We start from the raw sequence: 17,878 nt of genomic DNA, 5'->3' as shown, positions 1-17,878 counted from the left end.
TAAAATGTATAATGAAGCAATAGAATTCTTAATTATCAGTTGAGTGTTGAGTGTAGGACTGACCAGACTTTGACTTTGACGTAGTTGTTCAGCTTAAATATATTGCAATATATGGACAAACAATCCCTGTTTTGTTTAGAGGGTAAGGCACAAAATGTCTCAATGTCCTTCATATAGTGGTAATGGGCTGAGTGCAGAGGACTCTTGTATTTGTCTATATTAATAGATATATGCGAGTGATCTGCCGTCGGTGTTATGGTTCCACCATGACTAATTTAATAGTTCCATAGTATTGGAGTTGACAAAAGTCATGTCCATCAAACTTAAAAAGGGCACTTGTACTAATTGCTAGCAGTGATCTTGGATCTGTATTTTTGATTTGGGGATGGCCTGCAAAAAGATTTGCGGATGGGCAGGGCTGAAGCAAATTGCAGCCAATCAGAACATAAGAACATGCATATGGCTTGAGCAAGTAGCCAATTACAGCCTCTTTACCACTGAAATATCCCAATAATTATACCCAGGCACAGTTGTACTAATTCTGTACATCTCAGTTTATATAACCTGTGTCCCTTCACTCGGCCCCCAATGGGCTGAACGGCTGCTCTGTCTCATCTGTTACATCTGATCCCATCACTGGGTCGCCGAAGTTCTCCGGGGAGACTTATTTTTGTGTGCAAAATGTCATAGGGGTGGTACTCCCAGACTAAACTGATACGCACCGTGGGATTATCAGGTTCAGTTTGGCACAAATTATTGTTTTTATTCTTTTTTTTATATACTAAAGATCTCTATATTTTATCTGATGATATAGAGATATAGTTGTATTTATTGGAAAAAGACATATAATTATGCTTGAAGGAAAAATAGGATGACAAGGGACAAGATGGATGATTTACTTACAACAACCATAAACTTGGCATAGAGATGCCTGAAGACCCCCCAAAAAAACCCAGACAGAACATTCTGGAGAAACACTTTCCACATGGTCACCAGAAGTTTAGATTTAACTGGATAACATTTATTATTATTATGAAGAAGATATAGTTCAGCCCTATTGCAGCTGGTCATGTGACTGGTTTAGAAATAAAGGAACAGCGCACGGGTAATAATTAATGCAAATATCTGCTGGGCAATAATAAACCCAGGGGTGTGATGGACAGTAATGGCACTATATACCCACTGGACACTAGTGAAACCAAGTAGCAGATGGTCAGTTGCTGGCAGGACAATACTGATTAGTAATGGGTGAATTTCTCCCGTTTTGCTTTGGTGAAAAATTTGCGAATTTCCAGTGAAATTCACGAAACGGCGAAAATTTTTTAAAAAAAATTAGTGAAACTCGAAAATTGACGCCCACGTCAATTTTGATGCTCGGCGTTAAAGTCAATGGGCGTCCAAATAATGTTGACGCGTGGCAATTTCAACACGAGCGACTTTTTTTGTCCAAAATTTTCGTCTGCAAATTATCGCGCGAGTTTCGTGATAATTCGCACCAGGCGAATTTATTCGCTGATCACTAATACTGATACCATATACCTGCAGGACACTAATCAAATCATAAGGCTTCGAGGCAATAATGAATATATATATATATACCTGCTGGGCATTAATAATCCCACATAATGTACGTGATGTCTAGTAATGATACCATAAACCAGCTGGAAACGAATGTAACCATATAGCTGCTGGTCAACAATCAAACCTTATATCTGCTGGGCAATAGTGAAACCATAATCTAATATACTGTACATGCACAGGCAGTCCAAATGATGAACAGGCAGCATAATAGAGAGAAAGGTTCATTTAGTTGCTGACATCTGACATAGTTGCGTTAAATCAGTGTAGACAACACACTCTCCAAGTCAGCTGTTTACTTCCCCTTCATATCCCAATCATGACAGTTCAGATAGTACCATGCCAACTCCTAAATAGTGATGGGCGAATTTGCGCCGTTTCGCCGAAAAATTCACGAATTTCCCACAAAATTCACAAAACGGTGGAAAATTCGCGAAACGGCGAGAAATTCACAAAATTCACGAAGCGTTTTTGACGCCAGCGCCCCATTTTTTACTCCGAATTTTACAATAATTTTCACCAGCGAATTTTCACGGCCGTTTCGCAGCGAATTCGCGCCTAGGGAATAAATTCGCCTATCACTACTCCTAAACTTTTTCCTGTGCCCCCAGAGCTGGAAACATTGGCAAGTACTAGAATACTTCTTCCTCTCTGAGTAGATACTACAAAAATTGCGGCTCGTGGAAAACCTTAGGAGAAATAGTCTTTGTTGTGTCAAGTTTAGTTTTTCTGAATTCTGAATAAACTCAGTTAAAAATCAATAATAAAGCAATGAATAATGGAAAATTCACTTTTTGTTAGAAGAGAATATTGTAATTGCTCTTCTGCTCTGTACATGACTATTTTTGGATTAGGTTTAACCAACACAAAAAAATGGACACTTTTATCAGCACAGGGATGGAACTTGGAACAGACACAGTTAACCAGTTTATAACAATATCCATCAAGAGGGGCTAATGACGCAGCTTCTGTTGAGTTGGTTTCACCAAAAGATGGCACCCCCCCCCCCCAGTACAAATATCTGGCCACCTCTACTACATTTATTACCAAAGGTTTATTTATTTCACTACCCATAAAGCTATAATATGCATTGCTATGTGATTAGCTGCATACTGTATGAAAAGAGAATTTTATGAAAGATAATTTTAAATGGAAGCATTTGTGAAATACCGGAGTAAAATGCATTGGCAAGTACATTTTCAAGCAGTAGACTAACCTGGTCTTGTGTCTTTATTTTTATATCCTCTTGACCAGACTTCATCAATGTGGCGGGAGTGGAGCTGCATTGGTCAACCTGTTCAGCCTTCTCCACTTTTACTTTCACATCATCCAGAGTCAGAGCAGAAGAAGGCTTCACCTCCTTCTCATCCTTGTCCAACAGGTAGCGCAAGAGCTGGTGATCTTTGGAGTCCTTTTTCTTGTCACTCTCAGACTCCATTTTGACCTCCGACAGGCCTCCTGGAGCTTGGTTGTTGGCTGAGCCAGTGTTTTTCTTTTCATGATCTAGAGATAAGTTATTAATGTCTGAAGGGCTCCCTTCCTGAAGGAGCCGATGTAATATCTTGTGACGTTCCGTCAAAGAGCTGTGAGATGAAGGACATGTTCCACTTGAAGAACTTCCACAGTTTGTGTTAGTGACAACAGGACAAGTTAAAGGGTCCCGGCAATTAGTGTCCACATCTCGCAACTGCTGCTCTGCTGTTGATGCTAACAGCTGTACAAGTTTGTTACTGGAGGCGGCCAAAAATGGTTTAGTCTCGCCCTCCACGGCCCTGTCACTGCTATTGCCATTACTATTGTCCTTCAGCTCCATTTTTATGGGCTGCATATTGAGACGCCCTGGGGAGTTCTGTGAGTTCAACTGACGCAGTACAGAGGATGTAGTGGAATATCCAACAGTTGGGTTGGGTCCTTCATTAATCCCCTGAACAGTGTTCATTGGGGTATTGGAAAAGAATCTGCCATTGTTGGTGGTTGATACATTGTTTGTCATGCCGGGGGAGGGAGAAGAAAATCCTAAAGGGGTGTTAGGGTCATTCACCACAGGCATGGAATTTAAGGGAACATTTGAGAAAGGTCTGTTGTTATTGTTGTTGCAGCCACTGTTGGAGATACCTACTGGGGAGTGCATGGCAGGCATGGGGGGAGAAAAGGGATTACCTGATGCCCTAGACCGAGAAATCAGTCCTGGACTAGCCCGTGGCCTTGGAGACATGAACTGTGGAGGACTTATTCCGGGACTGCTCATGGGGGAATTGTTGAGGTTGAGATTGTTACTGTTTTGGGGCCCTGCCTGCCCCAGACTTAAGGCAACATTGGTTCCAATTTGACTTCCAGGAGAACACCCAAAGTTTGCTTGGCTGGTGTTGGAGCTGTTGCTATTATGAATGCCAGTGACTTGATGCTGGTTTACACTGGAGGTGAGCATGCTGCCACTGGACGGGGAGGTTGTTGAAGAAAAGGGCATCCCTTGAGCTGGGGAAATGGTGAGGTTCACTGAAGGGCTGAGGTGGGGTAGTGACATTCCTGAGTTAGTGTTTTCTTGAGTACAAAGAGGGCTCTGATCCCTGCGGGTAAAAATATATATTTATACATATATACATATACATATATATACATATATATATATATATATATATTAACAATCCATTTAGAAAACCCAAAACATAGCATTACGCAGTGCCAATTTAGATCATTAACACTTGATTTTCATGCCTCTTGTTTAATGTACTTAAATATACTCTTATTATGATCTTATTAACCTGACTCCTTTGCTATAGAAGTTCTACTATTGTAATATCTTGGTAGCAGCGGATAGCAGGGCCCTAGAGCCACCAGAGGTGTCACATCCAGAATCTCTCATACTTACTTCTACTATTTCAGGATATCCAGGGTATCTTTAAGTTAACAGGGCAGGTTTTTTTCCATTCCTGGTAAAGGTAAATGGATGTCGGAGACAAGATTCTAACCTTGCCTCATGGCAGAAGCACCCCTGTCCTAGAACTTAGGCGTTAGAAAATGCCGGGTATATGTAGAAGGCTTTGCTGAATATTAAAATCTAAGGGTCAAAACAGCCTTGGGTGTTTTAAGCAAATAATTAAAAGGCAGGCAAACAATGTGGGAACAAGCTCTCTCTCTGCTCCACTGGAAGGCATATAAATAAGTTGCAGATTTTTTTCCCATGGCCTTCTTGGTCCAATTAGTTTTCTTGCCCATTGTCTATGCCACACCCTAATATTAAGTCTCTGGGACTCATTTAGAAAAAGACATTGGTCTGAGTACAAACTTCTTTGAAATGAAACTTAATTAAGAACGACAGGCCGTAAGATAGAATGGAACTTTGAAGGCCCCAGAGAACATAAGAAACAAGGAACTATGAATTAAGGGGTTTCAGCAAATGGCTCTGTAGACATCTCCGGACACATAATTTATGGCTATGGAGGCTATCGTCTTGTTCCCACCCAAACCTTGGCCTGGCTCCTGGCCCAGAGAGAGGAGAGGAAGAGCTGCTTTCTATTACAGAGAAGATCACCTTTCAATGATATGGATTCCCATTATGTAGGGCTGAACATCGGGGCTTTGCGGATAGCAGAGTTTACACTTGGTGTGAGCACTGAGCTCCGTCCCGTCGCTCAGCGTGAATTTGTACGATGGACTGCAGGCGGTTCCTCTTGTCATCACTGGTGGGAAAACCGATAAAAGAAATCAAGTGAATTAAAGTGTGTGGGGGGAATTGAATTACATGGTCAAATTACTGTTTTAATAAGGAAGAATGAGGCAAGGAGAACAAGTGGGCTCTACAATTAACTCAAGTTTGAAAGTGTGCTTTGTACACTGTTTTAATATCCATGGTTTATTGATGATCATCACAGCTGCTCGGCCTTTGTGGACTCTATAAATATATTGAAACAGTCTTACTTTTCTAAAAGCCATTATTTGCTTATTATTAAATGCCTTCTGCATGGGCACGTGTTGTTAGAGATCAGATTCAGTCTACAGTCTCTTTTGTATGAGACCACCTTGAACTTCTTTATCTTCTAACAAGGTCTCACCTTCTTGGAACAGCTGCTTGGCATACGATGGTTCGGTGCCCTGTGCCTGAAAGAAGGCATAGATACATTTCCGCACCAGATCTTCCCAGCCCAGGCTGCCCGAGGCTCGCAGGGAACTGGTGTCAATGGAGATGATTTTTCCTGGAAGTAAAATAATAATTAAAAAAAAACTGCTCAAATCGATAAAAAAATAAAAAAAGCTGCCTCTTGGACACATGACAAATCTGTCTCCTTTATTTGAAGGAATGAGAATTTGACGGATTTGGCCTCTCCGGGAGTAAAGTGATTTGTTTTCATTGGGCTCTAGATGGTGGCACGTTCTCCAATCAAGTGTTTACACAACCTCTAACATTCGCTGTCAGCCCGCCAAGAAAAATACATGGAGAAAGCCAATTTGCCAGCTCCTATCAGTGTTTGCATAGCTATCCTGCTTAACAGCCTCTCATACATTGACAAATGCCGAGTGCAATAAAATAAATCGAATATTATTAATGCAGGTAAATAATGCAATATAACACAGATGGCTTCTCTCTAATGTTTTAATGTTTCTCCCTTTTGCACAACCCCCCCCCCCCCAAAAGCTAAAAGAGAATTCAGTAGCTGGGGAAGTCTGTATGTTCTCTGTGTGTGTGAGTTTTCATCGACACCCCAAAAACATATGGGGGCAGATTTACTAAAGGGCGAAGTGGCCAACACCAGAGAAAATTCACCAGAAATCCCATCTGCAGGCACATCGCCAATTTACTAACAGGCATAGATGACAATTTTCTAGTGAAAGAGTCCAAATTGTTGCTCAGTTACTCACTAAAGTGCGAATTTTACAGAACGTTGTCTCTTTCGCCAGAGTTTCCTTCGCCACCTTAGACCTATGGAACTGATAAGATGAAGTTACATCCTCCTCAATCTTATGTCAGTGACATCATATCCTGTATGCTAGAGAGTCTCAAAAGTTCTAAAAAACGCTGTCGCTTTTTAAAATTTTAAAGCGGGATTGTCTTCAAAAGTTCTAACTATTGAAGATTTTAGTGTTAATATTTTTTCCCAACCATTTGAGGGGCATGCCACATTTGTTTTAGGGTGGGCTCATGTCTAGGACATTAGAGGATCTCTTTTGTCCTTATTTTGTTTCCTTGGAAATGTGTAATAATAAGTGGCCACTTCAAGCATCTGCACCAACATCTCGAATAAAGACGTATATATATGACCTATATGTACCCGCCCTATTCAAACTGACCTAAGAGTAAGAGTACTAAGTTTCACATTAGTGAAAGTTCGCTATGAAATGCTCATGCTAAGGAATTAACACTAGCAAAACTTAGCTAGCGTTCTGCTGTCGAGACGCAACTTTGCATTTCAGTGAATTAGTGTAGTGGTATTGAATTAGCGCCAGGTGAGGTGGCGGGGAGTGTGGTGAAGCCTTCGCAAATTCGCCCTTTAGTAAATTTACCCCATAGACGGGTTCATAGTGATGGCCGATTTCACGGCGAATTGGCGCGATTCGCCGCCAGCAAATAAATTCACGAAACGCCCGCAAAAATTCACGGCAAAAATTCGCCGGCGTCAAATTTTTTTTTAGAAAAACGGACGCCGGCATCAAAAACGAAACGCCGGCGCCGTTTCGCGGATTTTTTGCCGTTTCACGAATTGCGCACGAAATTCGCTAATTTTTTGGCGAAGCGAAACGGCGCAAATTCGCCCATCACTACGGGTTAACTGACTCCTGAGAAATGTATCCTCTTGTATGAGCGTGTGATAAGACCCTTAGTTTGTAAGCACCACTTGGGCAGTGGCTGACGAAAATGATGTATAATGTCTGTAAAGTGCTCCCAATATGTTGGTGCTATGAAATGTATAATCTCTGTAGCGCACTGCATAATCTGCTGGTACAATACAATTAAAGGAAAATAAGTGCTAAGTATTACAAAACATATCCTCATTGGCGCAATGTTGGGTTGGGGTTAGAACTGGTCAGCCATTGATCTCTACTTGAGACAGGCAAGAAGACCGTTCTGGGAGAGATTTCCAAATGCTGGGGAGATGGGTACAAGGATAACATGTCTGCTAAGCACCAGTTGTCAGCAATGCTGACTGCAGGAGTGTGAAACCAGCAAAGTGTCAGCTTCTGAGGATAATACAATATGACTGGGCTTCTTTCAGGAGGGGTAAAACCAGGAGTTCAGCCAGGCCATTCTAAAGATTTCATCAAGCATGGATAAATAGAATGGAATCAGATGGTTGTTCAACTTCAAAGGCAATCATACAATTGGTCTGCAGAGTTAGAAGGCTACTAGCTAAAGTTTGTGAGCCAACCATGAATGGTCAGCAATGAGATTTTGATAGTCCAGAGCAGGGGTCCCCAACCTTTTTTAACCGTGAGCCAAATTCAAGTGTAAAATAATGTTGGAGAGCAACATAAGCATGCAAAAAGTTCCTGGGGCTTCCAAATAAGGGTTATGATTGGGTATTGGTAGCCCCTATGTGGACTTGCAGCCTACAGGAGGCTCAGTTTGGCAGTACACCTGGTTTTTAAGCAACTAAAGTTTTTCTTTAAGCCAGGAATTCAAAAAGAAGCACCTGCTTGGAGGCCACTAGGAGCAACATCCAAGGGGTCAGAGAGCAACATGTTACTCATGAGCCACTGGTTGGGGATCACTGGTCCAGAGCAATTGTCTGGGTTCCCATCAAACCCTGAAGGTCTGCTTGAAAGTAGGTAAACCACACAGTTTAAATGGATTTGTGAAGCTAATACCGACATTTAATTAAGAAGCAAAGGAAAAAAAGTTGAAGTTGTGTCACAAAGGGATGTTGCCAAAAATATCACTATGACCTGAAGTGTTTTGGATCTATTTCCAACATGATGAAAAGGGCACAATCACCTTCTCCTCCTCTTGAGGTAAGATGGAAAGAAAGGCAAGTGGGTAAAAATAACAACGGGGGAAGCTCATTCATCCTGAAAATAAAGTTTGATTTCATTTCTGACGGGAAAGCAGACTTGTTCCCACACTTCAATAATGTACAAGCGGCTTGAATGGCTCCTGATAAAATTAGTTCTAGTGCGTCTGAATGTGATAGGGACCTTAGATTGTAAGCTCCACTGGGCAGGGACTGATGAGAATGATACATACCTCCCAACATTTTGGAAATAGAAAGAGGGACAAAAAGGTTTGCCTCGCTGAGAAATTGTTTGACCACGCGTGTTTTTGTGGTCGCTCCCCCTAATTACCATGTTCATTTTACAATATTTGGCAGGTTATGAAAGTCTGAACTTATTTCTGTCTTTTTTTCAGTTATTACAATTTTTCTAATGAATGTGCATTGCCCTTTAAGCTGCAAGTCACAGCTCCCCCAAAAGACCTGCTTATCTTAAATTGTTAATATTGGTTTTTTTTTTATGGTTATCTTAAAAAAATTGTTACAAAAGTATGGAAGGGCACCTGTTGAGTGTTCTGGGGTCTCTGCCTAAAACCAATTAAGTTTTAGAAACATTGTATCTTTCTCTGGCTGTTCAGTGCAGGAGATCAAAGAGAAAGTCGGGACATTTCAGTAACAAAGCCAGGACTGAGGGTTGAGTTGTCAAAATCGAGTCCCGGGAAAAATGGGACAGTTGGGAGGTATGGATATATAATGTATGTAAAGTTCTTCAAATATGTTGGTGCTATGGAAATGGAGGATCATATATAATCCTATTCCTACATAACAATTCCACCCAAACTTACTCCCATGATTCCACTTTACCTGTAGCATCCTGTTTGGTGATGAACGATTCTAAAGAGGTGGTGGGTGCAGGTCGAGGTAACCTCCGCGCAATGCAGATCAAACAGGACTGGAAATCTGTGGAATAGAGAATGGGATGGGTTAACTGTATGAGGAAAGTGTTCCTTGCACTATATTTTCTTTTGGGGTCTGTGTCGGAATAAAACAAGATCAGTGTTGGACTGGCCCACCGGGATACCAGGAAAAGTCCCGGTGGCTATTTCATGGCCATTCCCTATTTCTATGAGAACAAAGAGGCTAAATAGATGGAATAATAGATTATAGTATGTAAAGAAAAGAGACTAGGAGAATAAAGGTTGAGTGAGGAGAGGAAGAATAATAATACTGAGACTGGGCCCCGGGTCTAAGGTTTTTGGGTGGGCCCCTGGTCTAAGGTTTTTGGGTGGGCCCCTGGTCTAAGGTGTTGGGGGGGGCCCTGGTCTAAGGTTTTTGGGTGGGCCCCTGGTCTAAGGTTTTTGGTTGGGCCCCTGGTCTAAGGTTTTCTGGGTGGGCCCCTGGTCTAAGGTTTTGGGTGGGCCCCTGGTCTAAGGTTTTTGGGTGGGCCCCCGGTCTAAGGTTTTTGGGTGGGCCCCTGGTTTAAGGTTTTCTGGGTGGGCCCCTGGTCTAAGGTTTTGGGTGGGCCCCTGGTCTAAGGTTTTTGGGTGGGCCCCTGGTCTAAGGTTTTTGGGTGGGCCCCTGGTCTAAGGTTTTGGGTGGGCCCCTGGTCTAAGGTTTTTGGGTGGGCCCCTGGTCTAAGGTTTTTGGGTGGGCCCCTGGTCTAAGGTTTTTTAGGTGGGCTCCTGGTCTAAGGTTTTGGGTGGGCCCCCGGTCTAAGGTTTTTGGGTGGGCCCCTGGTCTAAGGTTTTTGGCTGGGCCCCTGGTCTAAGGTTTTGGGGTGGCCCCTAGGCTAAGGTTTTGGGTGGGCCCCTGGTCTAAGGTTTTTGGGTGGCCCCCTGGTCTAAGGTTTTTGGGTGGCCCTAGGCTAAGGTTTTGGGGTGGCCCCTAGGCTAAGGTTTTGGGTGGGCCCCTGGTCTAAGGTTTTTGGGTGGCCCCTGTTGTCCCAGTCCAACACTGAACAAGGTGATTATTCTGTACAGGATATAATTAGAGAAGAAACAGGTAATACTACTTTTTTTAATGAATCCTTCACGTCATTCCTACCTGTGGACTTTGGTATTTAGTGTGCAATAACATGGCAATGAAGGCTGGTTTGTTTTGAAAGAAAAGGTGAGCCATCCCGGAATAAAAAGTTAGTAATTTTGGTCAAAACACATCAGTTAATAATGCGGCTCCAGCAGACTCCTGCACTAACATCTGTTTTTCAAAAGAGCAAACAGATTTTTTTTAGATTTCATTTTAAAATCTGACATGGGGCGAGACATATTGTCACGAAATAAAAACGACATCATAAAACATTATCCATTTGACAGAGGCACCACCATTAGGGTTGGGCGAATTTGACCCGTTTCGCTTCGCCAAAAAGTCCCCGCCAGCGAAATGTCGCCGATGCCCATTAAAGTCTATGGGTGTCAACATTTTGTTTGTCGCGCTGACGTGCATCATTTTTTTTGGACGCATGCCGCCATACAAGTCTATGGGCGTCATTTTCACGGCGAAACAAGGCAAAAAAGTTCGCCCATCCCTAATCACCATGTTCAATACTGAACTCACCTTCTCCTTCTTCTTTGAAGGATTTCGGTTGAGACACAGTAAAGCACTGCATCACTTCGTACCGTTGCCGGGCTTCTTGGTTCTCAGCCCCTGGATCATCCGGGGGTCGGATCAGCATCCTGCAGTTTAACGTGTGGCTGTTCCTTCTGTTGGCCTCCTGGGACCAGGGACCCCCATTGACTGCGGAATAAAAAAACAGAAATGATAGTCTTTCCATCACAAATCACTCAGATTGCAACTGCCATTTTTTCACCTTTTTGGGCATGAAAGGAGTATCTGTTTTTTTTGTTTATATTCTCTGCACCGCTGCACTGTTGGTTTTAACCCCTGAAACATTGTAGCAGCAGCCAAGCCTGGAGGAGAACTGATGTCTGGAATCTACTACTATTATTATTATTATTATTGAGAGGCCTATTATAGAAATAATATTCATTTTACATCTTTACTTCTCCTTGGGTTGGCCATTGTGCTTGTGCAAGACTATAATGGGGAGAGGGCAGGGATTACACAAACACAACTGGAACTATTTCTATACTGATAAAATAAGAAAACCTTTACAGGCCTTGCCCTTATTGGAGATTAAAGGGGTGGTTCACCTTTAAGTTAACTTTTAGTATATTCTCGAATGACCAATTGTAAGCAACTTTCCTATTGGCCTTTATTGTTTCTATTTTTTTAGTTTTTGAATTATTTTCCTTCTTCTTCCGACTCTTTCCAGCTTTCAAATGGGGGTCGCTGACCCCATCTAAAAACAAATGCTCTGTAATTCTACAAATTTATTGTTACATTTTAGTAGTCATCTTTCTATTCAGGCCTCTCCTATTCATATTCCAGTCTCTTATTCAGATCAATGTATGGTTGCTAGGGGAATGTGGACCCTATTAACCAGACTGCTGAAATTGCAAACTGGAGAGCTGCTGAATAAAAAGCTAAATAACTCAAAAGGCATAAATAATAAAAAAAAATTAAAACCAATAGCAAATTGTCTCAGAATATCACTCTCTACATAATAATACAAGTAAACTTTAATGAGTATTATTCCTGTTAGTTTATCTCTTCCATCGTCAACAGTGAATGGGTTGTGAGCATCATTCATGTTTGCTTATGTCTTTTATGGTCAACATCAAAAGGGTTACTAAGTATTTTGCCTGTTAGTTTATCCCTTTCCCTGGCCAGTAATGATAGGGTTAACATGTTTCATTCATGTTAGTTTATCGCTTCCATGGTCAGCAAGTGAAAGGGTTAATGAATATCATATCTGTTAGTTTATTCCTTCCATTGTCAGCAGTGAAAGGGTTAATGAGCATCATTTCTGCTGGTTTATCCCTCCCGATGTCAGCAGTGAAAGGGTTAACAAGTATTGTTTCTGTTATTTTATTCCCTCCCACTGTCAGCAGTGAAAGTGTTAACGGGTATCATGTCTGTTAGTTTATCCCTCCCACTGTTAAAGGGCTAATGAGTATTATTCCTGTTTGTTTATCCGTTTCATGTTCAGCATTGAAAAAGTTAGTAACGTCCTTGTAAGTTTATCCCTCCCACTTTCAGCAGTGAAAGTGTTAATGAGTATCATTTCTGCTAGTTTATCCCTTCTATGGTCAGCAGTGAAAGGGTTAATGAGTATCATCCCTGTTAGTTTATCCCTTTCATGTTCAGTATTGAAAGGGTTAATGGGTATCGATTCGTCCTTGTAAGTTTATCCCTCCCACTGTCAGCAGTGAAAGTGTTAACGAGTATCTTCCTTCCAATGTCAGCAGTGAAAGGGTTAACGAGTATCATTTATATTAGTTTAATCCCTCCCACTGTCAGCAGTGAGTTAACGAATATAATTTCTGTTAGTTTATTCTGCCTCTGTCAGCAGTGAAAGGGTTAATTAGCATTATTTATGTTCGTTTATCCCTCCCACTGTCAGCAGTGAAAGGGTTAATGAGCATCATTTCTGCTGGTTTATCCCTCCCGATGTCAGCAGTGAAAGGGATAACAAGTATTGTTTCTGTTAGTTTAATCCCTCCCACTGCAGCAGTGAAAGGGTTAACGAGTACCATTTCTGTTAGTTTAATCCCTCCCACTGTCAGCAGTGAAAGGGTTAATGAGCAGCCTTTCTGCTGGTTTATCCATCCCGCTGTCAGCAGTGAAAGTGTTAAAGGGTATCATGTCTGTTAGTTTATCCCTCCCACTGTCAGCAGTGAAATGGTTAATGAGCATAATTTCTGATGGTTTATCCCTCCCTCTGTCAGCAGTGAAAGGGTTAATGAGTACCATTACTATTAGTTTATCCCTCCCACTGTCAGCAGTGAAAGGGTTAATGAGTACCATTACTATTAGTTTATCCCTCCCTCTGTCAGCAGTGAAAGGGTTAATGAGTATCATTACTATTAGTTTATCAGTCCACAGCCAATTAGCTAAACACTCTGCCTTTAACTCTGTTGCCCAAGAAGATGTGGGAGCCCTGAGGAAGGAGGCCTGGTATAAACCTGAGCATTAGCCGCCATGTCCTTATATAACACACGTATAGGAGGCAGAATGTGAGCAGTGAGAACAACATGTTCCAGGAAACCAAGGAATTTCATTTTTTCACAAAAAAAAGGAGAAACTGGAAACTTTGGGAAAGTTAAATGACACGCACAGAAACTGGGCAAATTAACTGATTAGGAGATTTCATCCTTGTAAAGGAAACAATCTATTTGGCTAAGGACCTGGCATAATGGGCTACTGTGGGGATTATCCTGCAGAACTACAAGACTCTGTATGTTTGCTGGTGTAGAACAACAGATGTACAACAGGTCGCCGTGTGCTATTTAACTGCCATTTCTTTTGCAGAGAGCCCCAATGCACCTGCCTCTGCTCTACTGGAGATTACGTATCCCTCGTCAGTCAACTTTGGGCGACTTCGGAAAACAACGTCTTTGCGTGTGTTATATTTACTTAACATTCCTAAGAGCAAAGACACACGGGAAGATTCGGGGAGATTTAGTCGCCCAGCGCAAAGGCTATAGTGCCGAAACGTTGGGGCAAATGTATCTGCTCCCTGTGGTTTGTCCCTTTTAGCCTTAATCTTATATCTTGCTGGTGTGTATATATCTGTGCTAATACTGTTGTGCATAATATACCAGTTTGTCTCATGCATATTTGTTTGCTATACACTATATAAAAGAGAATTTTTAAAATACCACCTTTGATTACTAAGTATTATTTTCTTTATTGAGTGTGCATCCCCCCTCTATTCTTATATATGGTTTTGGGTAACTGACTGTGGGGTTATCTGCACATCATATTTCTCAAAAAAAAAGAGTTTTTTTCCCTTTTTAATACTGGGAGTGCCCTACATTAACTTATATTTGTTAGAATCTAAATCACCGGCGGGAACGCTTTTCCAGGAGATTAGTCGCCTGAAAAGAAGAGGCCTTTAGTCACCGGGCGACTAAATCTCCCCGAATCTTCCCGTGTGTCTCTGCCCTTAGGGAGCTGGAATGTTAAAGGGGGGGAGAACAAGTTTTTTTCAAAACACATCAGTTAATAGTGCTGCTCCAGCAGAATTCTGCACTGAAATCCATTTCTCAAAAGAGCAAACAGATTTTGTTATATTCAATTTTGAAATCTGACATGGGGCTAGACATATTGTCAGTTTCCCAGCTGCCCCCAGTCATGTGACTTGTGCTCTGATAAACTTCAGTCACTCTTTACTGCTTTTCTGCAAGTTGGGGTGATATCAACCCCCCCCCCCCCCCAGCAGCCAAACAACAGAACAATGGGAAGGTAACCAGATAACAGCTCCCTAACACAAGATAACAGCTGCCTGGAAGATCTAAGAACAGCACTTAATATTAAAAGCCAAGTCCCACTGAGACACATAGGGGTATATTTATCAAAGAGTTAAGTTAATAGTGAAGTTCCGCCACTAGAGTGAAATTCCGCCACTCCTGATGAATACGCCCTTAAAAATCCCATAGAAATGAATGAGGATTCATTTCTATGGGATTTTTAAGGGCGTATTCATCAAAGGGTGAAATTTCACTTTCACCCATTGATAAATACGCCTTTCAAAATCCCATAGAAATGAATTGAGAGCTGCGGAATTTCACTCGAGTGGCGGAACTTCACTATTAACTAAACTCTTTGATAAATTTACCCCCTACAGTTACATTAAGTAGGAGAAATGACTGCCTGCAGGAAAGCAGTTCCATCCTGAAGTGCTGGCACAAGTCACATGACTGGGGGCAGCTGGGAAATTGACAATATATCTAGCCCCATGTCAGATTTCAAAATTGAATAAAAAAAAATCTGTTTGCTCTTTTGAGAAATGGATTTCAGTGCAGAATTCTGCTGGAGCAGCACTATTAACTGATGTGTTTTGGAAGAAACATGTTTTTCCATGACAGTATCCCTTTAAGCAAATATAACACTCACACACAAGGATAAAGGTAGGGGGACGATTGGGCTGCCGGACCAATACATTGACTTGGGACACACTAATCCAGCAGCAGGTTCATTTAAAGTTGACATGAAAATTGCAATTATAAACGGAGTTATATCAGAGAGCTTTGTGGAACAAATCACCTGTGAGTATTATAATATTGTGTGACTTATCTTTCTATTCAGGCCTCTTCACATTGCAGTGTGAGATGAAATGCTGCCTGATTGCTCATTTAGCGACTCGGGAAATCAAAAAAAAAAGTAAATGTCAAAAATATTCAGGTTGTCATAAACTATTATCTAACTCAAACTACAGCTCTTACTTTGTTGTTGTACTACAACTCCCAACATCCCATGTACATCAAGCCCGTTGGGGCTGGAGGTTGAAGTGAACAACAGTTGAAAGGCTGCTGGTTGCCCTTCCCTAGTCAGAAATCATTAACTCTTCCATTTATATGTTCTGTTGTTGGTGCTTTACCTAGAGATTTGGGGAGGAGGTTTTTCACAAACTCCTCATGGTCTCCCACGTGCAGGATACTATAGATACTGTCCTTCATCAGCTCCTCTTGTTTGTAGCCCAGGTAGTTTGTCACGTTTTCTGACACAAAGACAATTCTACCTTCTTGGTTCACGACAAAGAAGAATCCATCTAGAGCCTGTGAAATAACAAGGTGAAAGGGAGTGTTAAGATCTGGCAACACACTGTCCTATATCACTATTATTATCACATATTTATTAAGTGTTGACATGTTCCTCTGCTCTCTACAATAGTAGGATATCTACATCACACACACAGATTACATACAAATGCTGAACCATACATGTGATAAATAGGGTCCTGCTCAACAGAGCTTACAATCTAAAAGTAGAAGCAGATTAGTTACATAAGGCGTGTGCAGGTAAAAATGCTTTTCTACTATTTATATGTGGGGAAAAAATGCAAAACATTTGAGAGCCGTCCTCTTTTCAAGAGAAAAGTACCAACCTTCCTATAATTTCATGCATTTTCCATATAAATAACATTGGCAATAGAAATGAACCCTAGACCCTGAACAACCCTGGACATGCCTAGTTATACTGAGAATAAGAAAATTCTAGGTGATGGTACTACATTTACACCAAATAAGATGGACTTAGGCAAAGAACAAAATGTAATGTGCAGAAAAATAGGGAACATCAGAAAAAATGTGGTCAACAGAAGAAGAGTAAAGAAGGGGGTTAGATATGATAAAAGTGCTTGATATGGAATTTTATAAGAAAAGGAGACATTAGAAGAGAGAAGCACAGAGAGGAACAAATGATTAGAAGATAGGATGAAGGGTCGTAAGCTGGGTGAAGAAGCAAGGACCTAGAAAGAAGGTTTGTGAATATGTTGATAAACAAGCTGGCTGGTTAGAAGAGTAGAAAAGACATGGAGTGGATTTAAGAAGCAGGCATTAGGCGACAGGAAAGAGTAGACAAAAGGAAGAATTAAATTAGGAAGGAGGAACAAGCAGGTGGGTAAGAAGGGCAAAGAAAAGGAGGCATGAACCAAGAAAATAATCACAAGCAAGAAGAAAGGGAAGGGTGGACCTAGGGGAAGAGGAAAGAGGGACAACCCTGTGGGAAGACAGAGCAAGAAAAGGGTAAAGTGAACCTAGAAAGGAGGCAGAAGCCTGTTAGAAATTAGTGTTAGGATGGGAATGGACCTAGGAGGCACCGTCCTGTAGGAAAGATTTGGTAAAGAGAAGAGAGGACCTCGGAAAGATTGGGAAGCCAATTTGAAAGTAGTGTAATTAATGGCAGGAGTGGGCCTAGGAAGGAAGCACAATCTTGAGGCAAATTACGTGTGCACACAGGTAGGGGGCACATGCCAGAGAGTTCTGATGAAAAGTTAGGAAAGTGCTGGGTTTGCCAAACCATTTATTTTGTCTATATTGCTGTCTTTTCTTCACCACTAACCTCTTTGTGTCATAAAATGAGAATTTATTGTTAGCATACATTTCAAGGGGCATAAATGATCCAGAGAAACTAAAATATTGGCAGTATTCACTTACAGTGCACTAGTGCTGAACATAACAGATGTTTTTATTTTTTTTTACCTTGCAGCTCTTCCCCTATAAACGTTTAGCAGTTGGGAATTCTGCATGGTCATGGGACGCTCCCAGAAACCTGCCCTCATAGTAGCCAATTTGTATTTCTTTGTGGTTATTACCAAGTCAGTGTTGTTTATAGCCCCTTGGCTAGATCTCTCCTTCTCTGGCGCATTTACACTTCTGCAAAGATTCACTATCCTATTCCAACCACACTCCACCTGATGTTTCCCTCACAACTGTGTCTGTACTACAAAAAAATCACATTTATAGTGAATAAAGTACCCCCTCTTGTAAAATTTAAGGATATTATAAGTCACAGAGGAGTTTCATGACCATATA

The 17,878-nt window shown here is 41.5% G+C and overlaps 1 protein-coding gene across 6 annotated transcripts in view; it reads right to left on the bottom strand.

The window, feature by feature from the left end:
* ncoa1.L (nuclear receptor coactivator 1 L homeolog) overlaps positions 1-17,878 on the bottom strand; it is a 163,179-nt gene that overhangs the window by 45,686 nt on the left and 99,615 nt on the right. For all 6 annotated transcript variants that reach the window (XM_041563612.1, XM_041563613.1, XM_041563614.1 and 3 more), the window contains exons 5-10: positions 15,943-16,120; positions 11,055-11,234; positions 9,366-9,461; positions 5,631-5,771; positions 5,111-5,258; positions 2,795-4,145 (exon numbers count right to left, since the gene is read on the bottom strand). In XM_041563612.1, the coding sequence (XP_041419546.1) occupies positions 2,795-4,145; positions 5,111-5,258; positions 5,631-5,771; positions 9,366-9,461; positions 11,055-11,234; positions 15,943-16,120 (2,094 nt within the window). The remainder of the gene's footprint in view (positions 1-2,794; positions 4,146-5,110; positions 5,259-5,630; positions 5,772-9,365; positions 9,462-11,054; positions 11,235-15,942; positions 16,121-17,878) is intronic.

The sequence above is a fragment of the Xenopus laevis genome, chromosome 5L (genome assembly GCF_017654675.1).
Source record: "Xenopus laevis strain J_2021 chromosome 5L, Xenopus_laevis_v10.1, whole genome shotgun sequence".
Classification (NCBI taxonomy): Eukaryota; Metazoa; Chordata; class Amphibia; order Anura; family Pipidae; genus Xenopus; species Xenopus laevis.
This window is presented reverse-complemented; position numbering and strand designations above follow the sequence as displayed.